We start from the raw sequence: 10,060 nt of genomic DNA on the forward strand, positions 1-10,060 counted from the left end.
CTTCACATTTTGTATAGTTTTTTTTTTTTTTTCTCAGGAACATTATGTATCGTATTATATTTTTTAACTTGGAACATTATGTATAGTTGCATTTCTTCTTTTATTAAATTTGGGGCCAAAGCCCAAATAAACAATCACGCTGAGCCCATTTTGGAGTCTATTTTTTTTTTATATAATAACGACTGGAAAATAAGTACCAAAAAATTGGTAGATGAAAAAAAAAATTAACCAACTAATCTAATGCAAAACCAATAAACATCTATCATATTCACTATTCAGCACTCCGCACTCGGCACCGCCACCACTCCTTCTACCGCCGTCGCACCACACTTTCTGGTCTCTCTGCGTTGCTGTGCTTGGTCTCTGCCTCTGCGAACTACTCAGTCAGAGTCGGTCCCTCTCCACTCTCCTCCGAGATTTGAGAAGATGAAGCACGAGGCTGAGGCTGAAGCTATGGTTCTCCCTCTCGAATTGGTGGAGAAAATCCTAGTATGGTTGCCGGTAAAATCCCTAATTCGGTTCAGGTGCGTCTCTAAACAATGGGTTTCTTTGATTTCCGATTCACGTTTTGCAATATTGCATTACGATACTGCTGATGCCGCACCCACCAATAAGAACACTAGGCTTTTGTACTTGTCGAGTGAGGTTCCCGAGGCTCGTTGTGTAGATCTGGAAGCTTCGATTCACGGCGATTACGCCCTTCAGCTTCCTATTAGTTGTCGTCATTTCTGCCTTAGTATTCTAGGTTCATGTAGGGGCTTCATACTGTTGCGCATTCATGTTCACGGCGCTCCACTCATTCTGTGGAACCCTGTAACGGGTTCTCACAGATCAGTGCCGTACCCTGTTGCTGACCCTGATTTTCCTTGTTGGGGTGGTCTTGGCTATGATGAATCTTGTGATGATTATTTAGTAGTAGTAGGATGGGGTGGTGTCGGACATGAATGGAAACCTCAGTGGGAATATTTTTCTGTTAGAACCAATTCCTGGAAAGAAATTGAGTGTGGTCATCTTCCTCCCCATTTGGTTGCCGTTGATTGTGCAGTGTTTTGTAACGGGGTTCTTTATTGGTTGGCCGTTAAAGATATGGAAGTGAATTTTGTGATTGTTGCCTTCGACTTAGCCGGAAAGCATCTATCAATGGTGTCATTTCCAACGTCGGGCGGTTCCCGTCGGCTGTTAAAGCTGTTTGCTGGATGCCTTGGGATATCTTACTTGAACTTCACGGAAGACCAGAAGATTGAGATCTGGGTATTGAAGGAGTTATCTTGGACTAGGCTCAATGTTGTGCTTCCTTATGCTCATGCAATCCACCCTTTGTGTTTCACTAAAGGTGAACTTGTTGGCACCAAAAACAATGAGTTGGTCAAAGTCAGCGATAAAGGTGTATCGGTGGAGTCTCTAAGAATTAGTTGTCGTGATAATGACTCGAAGATGGTTATGTTTACTGAGAGTTTACTGTCACTTCCGGACGAGTTTGGCGGCACTGGGGAAGAACAAGGAAAGTAGGGTGTTCACACATGAGATATCAAAAGTTGTTTGCAGGCTCTGGTGTGCATGTTTCAGCAAGTTACTGAAGTTTGGAGCAAAAGGTTTTTATATGTATCTTCTATCCGGATTCAACATATGTCTTCTAAATTTTGTATTGAATGTTTTGTTTTAGGATTAATGGACTTGTTGTCTTCCTTTGTTCAAAAAAAAAAAAAAAAACTATTCCAATACAAATAACTTTTTTGAGTTCGTATACCTGTAAATTTTCTGGGTAGTACTATGCCTGTCATTTTTGGTTCCTTCAAACTATATTCCATGGCAACTTTATTGGAAAACTTTGCATGGGAGTGTTTTCACTTGTCTGCAATGAAATGGGGCTTGATCCATTTGACCTTTTTTTTTTCTTTTTTTAAATCTGAAATAAAGAATGAAAAATAGCTTTTAATCTTTTAGAGTTTTAATTGCTTGAAAGACTATGTTTGGATTTATGAAATAAGGTAAGGTACATCGTACATGGAGTAAAGAATTTAGTGAACTTCTTTGTTGGATTTATAATTTTATGATGTAATAAATTTCAATTTATGTAATCAGAATACTTTTATCTATTCTATGTAATTTAGGGTGTGTAAAACGGAATTTAACATTTGGATACTCCCATAAAGTTACGGCAAAACACTTTTTTTTTAATGATGCTTAGGTGTCAAACTATGATTGGATGCATTTAATAATTAATAAACTGGTTTAATAATTGAAAGATTAAAGAAAGAAAAGGTCTTTATAATAACATGAATAAATCTAATTGTCCAGAGACTATAACCATTAGATCCGGTTCAATTCAATCCATTTACATAATTGGATTGGGTCATGTTTTTTTTTTTTTTTCTTTTAACTTGTAAGACCGATATTGTTCAGCAATCCTAAGTCACTTCCCTCAACTTTATATAGTTTCATAATACTCTTTTATATAGTTTCAATTTTTTATTTAAAAATGGGACTAAACACACAGAGACATAATTATAGTAGTTTTAGTTTTAGATTTTTTTTTTTTTGTAATAGTTTTAGTTTTAGATTATTCCCATTAAAATACTTCACATTTTGTATAGTTTTGTTTTTCTCTGGAACATTATGCATCGGTTTTTTTTATTGACTTCGGGGCCAAAGCCCAAAGAAACAATCACGCTGAGCCCATTTTGGAGTCTATTTTTTATATAACAGCGACTGGAAAATAAATACCAAAAACATTGAGGACCGAAAAAAAAATTGACCAACTAATCTAATGCAAAACCAATAAACATTTATCATATTCAGCACTCAGCACCGCCACCACTCCAACCGCCGCCGCACCACACTTTCCGGTCTCTCTGCGTTGCTGTGCTTCGTCTCTGCCCCTGCGAACTACTCAGTCAGACTCGGTCCTTCTCCACTCTCCTCCGAGACTTGAGAAGATGAAGCACGAGGCTGATGCTGAAGCTAAGGTTCTCCCTCTCGAATTGGTGGAGAAAATCCTAGTATGGTTGCCGGTAAAATCCCTAATTCGGTTCAGGTGCGTCTCAAAACAATGGCTTTCTCTGATTTCTGATTCACGTTTTGCAAAATTGCATTACGATACTGCTGATGCTGCACCCACCAATAAGAACACTAGGCTTTTGTACTTGTCGAGTGAGGTTCCCGAGGCTCGTTGTGTAGATCTGGAAGCTTCGATTCGCGGCGATTACGCGCTTCAGCTTCCTCTAAGTTGTCGCCATTTCAGCCTTAGTATTCTAGGTTCATGTAGGGGCTTCATACTGTTGCGCATTCATGTACATGGCGCTCCACTCCTTCTGTGGAACCCTGTAACGGGTTCTCACAGATCAGTGCCGTACCCTGTTGCTGACCCTGATGTTCCTTGTTGGATGGGTTTTGGCTCGTCAAACAATTTATGGGGTGGTCTTGGCTATGATGAATCTTGTGATGATTATTTAGTAGTAGTAGGATGGGGTGACGGACATGAATGGAGACCTCATTGGGAATATTTTTCTGTTAGAACCAATTCCTGGAAAGAAATTGAGTGTGGCCATCTTCCTCCTCATTTGGTTACCATTGATTGTGCAGTGTTTTGTAACGGGGTTCTTTATTGGTTGGCCGTTAAAGATATGGAAGTGAATTTTGTGATTGTTGCCTTCGACTTAGCCGGAAAGCATCTATCAATGGTGTCATTTCCAACTTCAGGCGGATCCCGTCGGCTGTTAAAGCTGTTTGCTGGATGCCTTGGGATATCTTACTTGAACTTCACGGAAGACCAGAAGATTGAGATCTGGGTAATGAAGGAGTTATCTTGGACTAAGCTCAATGTTGTGCTTCCTTATGCTCATGGAATCTACCCATTGTGTGCTCCTGGAATCCACCCTTTGTGTTTCAATAAAGGTGAACTTGTTGGCACCAAAAACAATGAGTTGGTCAAAGTCAGCGATAAAGGTGTATCGGTGGAGTCTCTAAGAATTAGTTGTCGTGATAATGACTCGAAGATGGTTATGTTTACTGAGAGTTTACTGTCACTTCCGGACAAGTTTGGCGGCACTGGGGAAGAACAAGGAAAGTAGGGTGTTCACACATGAGATACCAAAAGTTGTTTGCAGGCTCTGGTGTGCATGTTTCAGCAAGTTACTGAAGTTAGGAGCATCTTTGATAAGGTGTTTTATATGTATCTTCTATCCAGATTTAACATATGTCTTCTAAATTTTGTATTGAATGTTTTGTTTTAGGATTAATGGACTTGTGCTCATCCTTTGTTCAAAAAAAATATATATATATATATTCCAATACAAATAACTTTTGAGTTCGTATACCTGTAAATTTTCTGGGTAGTAGTACTATGCCTGTCATTTTTGGTTCCTTCAAACTATATTCGATTGCAACTTTATTGGAAAATAACCCCATACTCAATTAAGAGGTTGCGGGTTCGAGTCTCCTATCTTTCCAAATTTTTGCCAATGAATAATAGCTCAAATGGCATAATCTTCCCATACTCAATTAAGAGGTTGCGGGTTCGAGTCTCGTATCTTTTGGTAAAAAAAAAAAAAATAAGAAATTGAGAAAACTTTGCATGGGAGTGTTTTCACTTGTCTGCAATGAAATGGGGCTTGTTCCATTTGACCCTTTTTTTTTCTTTTTTTCTTTAAATCTGAAATAAAGAATAAAAAATAGTTTTTAATCTTTTAGATTTTTAATTGCTTGAAAGACTATGTTTGGATTTATGAAATAAGGTAAGGTAGATGGAGTAAAGAATTTAGTGAACTTCTTCGTTGGATTTCTAATTTTATGATGTAATAAATTTCAATTTATTTAATCAGAATACTTTTATTTATTCTATGTAATTTAGGGTGTGTAAACGGAATTTAACATTTGGATACTCCCATAAAGTTACCGCAAAAGACTTTTTTTTTTAAGGATGCTTAGGTATCAAACTATGATTGGATGCATTTAATAAATTGGTTTAATAATTAAAAGATTAAAAAAAAACCAATATCAATAAACCTAATTGTCCAGACCATAATCATTAGATTTGGTTCAATTCGGTCCATTTACATAATTGGACCGGGTCATGCTTTTTTTTTTTTCTTTTAACTTGCAAGAACGACATCGTTTAGTAATCCTAAGTCTCTTCCCTCAACTTTAAGCTCGAACTCTGTGGCTCACTACGTGCTCTTCCGCCCAAGCTCTTTCTCTCACTCGGTTCTGGTCTCTCTCACTGTCTCTAGTGTCGCACTCAAGCTCATCGTTGTTCTCTTGGCTCCAATATCTCTCACTATCTCCGGTCTAGCACTCAGTCGTGCCATTCTTGCCCTCGTCGTGGCTGGCGGCAGACGCAGCAGGTTTCGGGATTTGTCTTCGTCGCTCCCTGTCTCATCACCATCTTGCAGTAAGTCCCACGCCTTCATTCCGCTCGCAGTTGTCTTGGACCCCTTTCGCCACAATTCTTCTTGGTATGTTGCAGTTCCTCCATAACTTGATTTTAATTTATCAATTTCTGCTTTAAGGTTTGTGTTAGTGTTGCAAGTGTGAGGAGTGTTGAAGTTAGTCCCACATCAAAGAAAGCATGGAAGAATGAGGAGTTTATAAGATGAGAGACCCCATTAACTTAACACCTTAAGGTTTTGAGTTGGATGTGGTGTCTTCTCATCTTATGTTCTCTCACTTGATTCCTCCCCGAAATCTCCCCGGTGGTTGAGAGCTCTCCACGGTTGGCCCAACAAGTGGTATCAGAGCCGATAGTTTAATCGGTCTGGTTTTAAAGGGTATTCAAGGTGAAGCATCGAAAGTCTTCCCAGCAAAGGTGGTCCGGGCGGCGTGTCCCGCGGTGTTTTGCGGCGGTGTGATGGACGAATACTCGTGGTGGTGGTTTTGACACCTTAAGGTTTTGAGTTGGATGTGGTGTCTTCTCATCTTATGTTCTCTCACTTGATTCATCCCCGAAATCTCCCCGGTGGTTGAGAGCTCTCCACACTTCTAGAGACCCTTCAGTTGGGGCTTATCATTTTATTTTGGGAGTTAGGAATATCTTCTGTCTCATATAACAACAACATATAAATATCACCTGTACATTCTGCTAGTAATTTTAATCATCCATTGAATTTTTTAAGTAATATGTGAATTTAGAGGTTTTATAATCGGATTTTTGAGGGATGATGGATATAAAAGTTAAAGTAGAATTAGTTGATGTAGTTTGTGTAAGTAATTAGAAATATACCAAAAAGCATTCTTATATGTTAGTAGCAGAATAATTATGAGACTTTATATCTATACTCTGCAAATATAATTAAAAGTGCCATCCAATTATATTTTTTTCGATTAGTATAAATTCATTCACCCGAAAAAAAGGGAGGAAAATGACGAAGCTTAGTTTCAACTTAATAATGTAAGTGTAAGGAAGGTGAAAGAGAGAGGAAGAGAGAGATATTTGAAAATTGAAAGAAAAAATGTTAAGAGAAACTTATTATTGATGTGTGTCAAAGATTTAGAATTAGTAGTTATTTATATAGTAATATAAAGGGATAAGTATGATTTTGGTCCCAAAGTAGAGGCTAAAAATTTATTTCGTCCCCCAACTTTTTTTCGCTCTAAAATGGTCCCCAAAGTTTCAGTTTATTTTAAAATCGTCCTTTGGACGAAAATACCCTCCCCTCCCCTCCCATCTTCTTCCTCAACACCCCTCTTCTTCCTCAACATTAACGGAAGCAGAAGCAGATGCACAAACGCAGAAAAAAAAAAAAAAACCAACAATGGATAACAACAACAACAATGACAAATTGAAAATCAGAAGAACAGCAAGCAGAAGCGGAAGAACAGCAGCAAGCAAAGCTGAACCCAGAACTCAAACAAACAACAATAAAACTCAGAATCATCTGAACTCAGAACTCGGAAAAATAATCATCATCAAAACTCAGAAAATCATAATCTGAACTCAAACAAACAACAATAAAACTCAGAATCATCTGAACTCAAACAAACACCAATATAAGAACAACAACCCAGAACTCAAAATCATCGTCATCGTCAAAACTCAGAACCCAAAATCAGAAAAATGAAAACCCATAACTTAGAACTCAATCGATAATGGAATAAAAAGAACAATCAAGCAGAACCACCACCACCACCAGTATCATCATAGTCATCATCATCATCATTTTCAGAAAAATCAAGCAACATGCACTTTAAACAATAATCAACAACCAGAAATTTCACAAAAAATTCAGTTCAGAAGAAGAAGAAGAAATGGTGGTGCTGCTGGTGCAGGGCGGCAGGGAGGCAGGGCGGCGTGGCGGCGAGAAAGAAGAAGAAGAAGAGGAAGAAGAAGAAGAAGAAGAAGAAGAAATTGTGGTGGTGCGGTGGTGCAGGGCGGCGAGGCGGCGGGGCGGCGGGGAAGAAGAAGAAGAAATGGAAATGGTGGTGGTGCGGTGGTGCAGGGCGGCAGGGCGGCGGGGCGGTGGTGCGACGGCGGTAGTGCAGCGGCGGTCCCCCTTCTCTCCCCCCTCCTCCCCCTCCTCCCCTCCCCCTTTTCTGCGCCCCCCTTTTCTGCGCCCCCCTTTCTTTCTCTCCCCACTTCTCTGTATCCCTTTCTTTCTTCTGGTGGTGGTGCGGTGGTGCAGGTCGGCAGGACGGCGGGACGGTGGTGTGACGGCGGTGGTGCAGTGGCGGTCCCCCTTCTCTCTCCCCTCCTCCTCCCCCCTTCCTCCCCCTCCTTTTCTGCGCCCCCTCTTCTGCACGCCCCCTTCCTTCTCGTATCCCTTTCTTTCTTCTTTTTATTTTTTTATTTTATATTTATTTTATTTTATAATTTTTTTAATAAAGGGTAATTTGGTAATAAAAAAAATAAAATTGGTAAAAAAGACGATTTTAAAACAAACTGAAACTTTGGGGACCATTTTAGAGTGAAAAAAAGTTGGGGGACGAAATAAATTTTCAGCCTCTACCTTAGGGACCAAAATCATACTTATCCCTAATATAAACTAACTTAGAACTAAAGAAACAAAGCACTAATAACTACCTAATAGATTTGGCAGTTATAACTAATTTTTGCTAAATCAAAAAATTTTCATAATACTCTTTTATATATGCTAATATTTTTCCTCTCTCCCAATTTAGGATTATTTTAAAGCCAATCTGAATTTGCATTTTAGTTTATCAATGCTAGTTGAAGACAATAATTTTGTAAGCACATGTGTCACTTATTCAGACAAGAAGATGTAAGATACAGTAATAGTACCTTTGATTACCCGATTTTTTATAAAATAAAGATTTAACTCAAAATATTTTGTTTTATTGTATAAGATCAGATTATACTCAGTAGTAGCAGAATAATATAAGGTAAGCAATGGACACCAAATCCTGTATTTATTCGATAGATATGTTAGTTAGTTTTATGGTGAACAATGTAGATGGCACTGAAAGATAGGGAAGAAGAGATATAAACCTGAGATCACTAAAAGTAAAGAGCTGCTAATCAATAACTTAGAGCCAGCCTTCTCTTAATTTTAGGGCAAAAAACCATATTAAGCCACATGCAGAAAAGTTTAATCAAAATACGTCAAACAAAAATTTGTTTCAGCAATAAGCCAAGAGGCATTTTTATATAAATCGAACCACCAAGGTTCGAACTGTATTAGCTAGTAATTCGAACCAACTTGGTTCGAACTACTACTGGAAAAGTTTGAATAATTCGAACCGGATAGGTTCGAACCAAGAAAGCATGTAATTCGAACCTGGTTGGTTCGAATTATGGGGAGAGAGCTTGGTTGTAGTAATTCGAACCAGGCTGGTTCGAATTACATGCTTTCTTGGTTCGAACCAACCTGGTTCGAACCAAAGAGAGGTTGATTGTAGTAATTCGAACCAGCTTGGTTCGAATTACATGTATCATGGTTCGAACCAGGTTAGTTCGAATTAGTACGAATCAGAGCTCTATATAAACGCTGTAAACGTGAATTGCTCTCATTAGAGGACGTAAGATGGCTAGTGAGGAGGAGAGTTTTGCTGTTTTGGTACACCACAAAGGATCCATCAAGAGGAAAACTCGGTCCGGAGTGAAGTTCACAGATAAGAATCCTCTCTATATTGTGGTGAATCGAACGACAAGCTATGATGACTTGGTTAGAGCTGTGCTGATGAAACTTGGCCTGGAAGGTGCGAAGCGGATTAAGAAGTTTTTCTATCGCATTCCAGTCACGATCCTGCACGATACGGTGAAGTATGATTGTCTGACGATTGGTAGTGATGAGGACCTCCAAGTCATGTTTCTTTGTCGGAGGCAGTTTCCGGAGGTCCGCACACCAGAGTTGCTGGCAAAGCTGGTTGATGTGGTATCCAGCTCAGGGGGTTCGAACCGGAATACCGCCAATGTAGCCACGGCAGCTGGCTCCAGTTCGATGGCTGCTGTGGCTTCTTCCTCCGTCCCAGTTTACGAGCCAGCGGCCCAACTTGTCGCCTCTCCGTCATTTGCTGTTGATTTGAATGACGGCGTCCGCGACGAGGTAGGATCCTTTGATGTTCTGGCAAACGCTTTACAGGGCGTTCCACCGGTTGGCGTCGGAGACGGAGAATTGGGTGATCCTGATGAGGACGACGTTGAGCCCGAAACGATTGAGGATGATAGCGGGGACGAGGTTCAAGCGGCTGGGCCTGCTTTGGCTGGCGGTGGTTCTAGCTCTGGCACACAGCAGTATCCACCATATTTTTCTTCTCTGGACCTGGACGCCATGACGCATGAGGTTGCGCTAGGTCACCCTGTTGGATTCGGAGCTAGAGATGCGGAAGGAAATGCTGGTCTCACAGAGTTCCAGGTTGGTCAGCAATTCCAGGATAAAGATGAGGCCCTGTTAAGTGTGAAGACTTACAGCATCCGGCGAGGGGTACAGTACAAGGTGGTGGAGTCCGATCACCGCCGGTATGTGGGCAAGTGTTCCGAGTTCGGGAATGGGTGCACATGGTTGATTCGGCTCAGTCTCCGGAAGCGCAAGGGCATTTGGGAGGTCAAACGGTACAATGGCCCTCACACTTGCCTGGCCACATCCATATCAAGTGATCACAGAAGTTT

At 40.2% G+C, this 10,060-nt stretch overlaps 2 protein-coding genes across 2 annotated transcripts; both read left to right on the forward strand.

Moving 5' to 3' along the window:
* Positions 1-227: 227 nt before the first annotated feature.
* On the forward strand, positions 228-1,742 carry LOC107634182 (F-box/kelch-repeat protein At3g23880-like). The gene has a single exon (XM_088509497.1). The coding sequence runs from the start codon at positions 427-429 to the stop codon at positions 1,507-1,509; it is 1,083 nt and encodes a 360-aa protein (XP_088365623.1). The 5' UTR covers positions 228-426; the 3' UTR covers positions 1,510-1,742.
* A 1,017-nt stretch (positions 1,743-2,759) lies between these two features.
* LOC148569817 (F-box/kelch-repeat protein At3g23880-like) lies at positions 2,760-4,264 on the forward strand. Its single transcript, XM_088509419.1, has one exon. The coding sequence runs from the start codon at positions 2,937-2,939 to the stop codon at positions 4,068-4,070; it is 1,134 nt and encodes a 377-aa protein (XP_088365545.1). The 5' UTR covers positions 2,760-2,936; the 3' UTR covers positions 4,071-4,264.
* The last annotated feature ends 5,796 nt before the right edge of the window (positions 4,265-10,060 follow it).

Source organism: Arachis ipaensis, chromosome B3 (assembly GCF_059453495.1).
Source record: "Arachis ipaensis isolate K30076 ecotype BB chromosome B3, ASM5945349v1, whole genome shotgun sequence".
NCBI classification, from domain to species: Eukaryota; Viridiplantae; Streptophyta; class Magnoliopsida; order Fabales; family Fabaceae; genus Arachis; species Arachis ipaensis.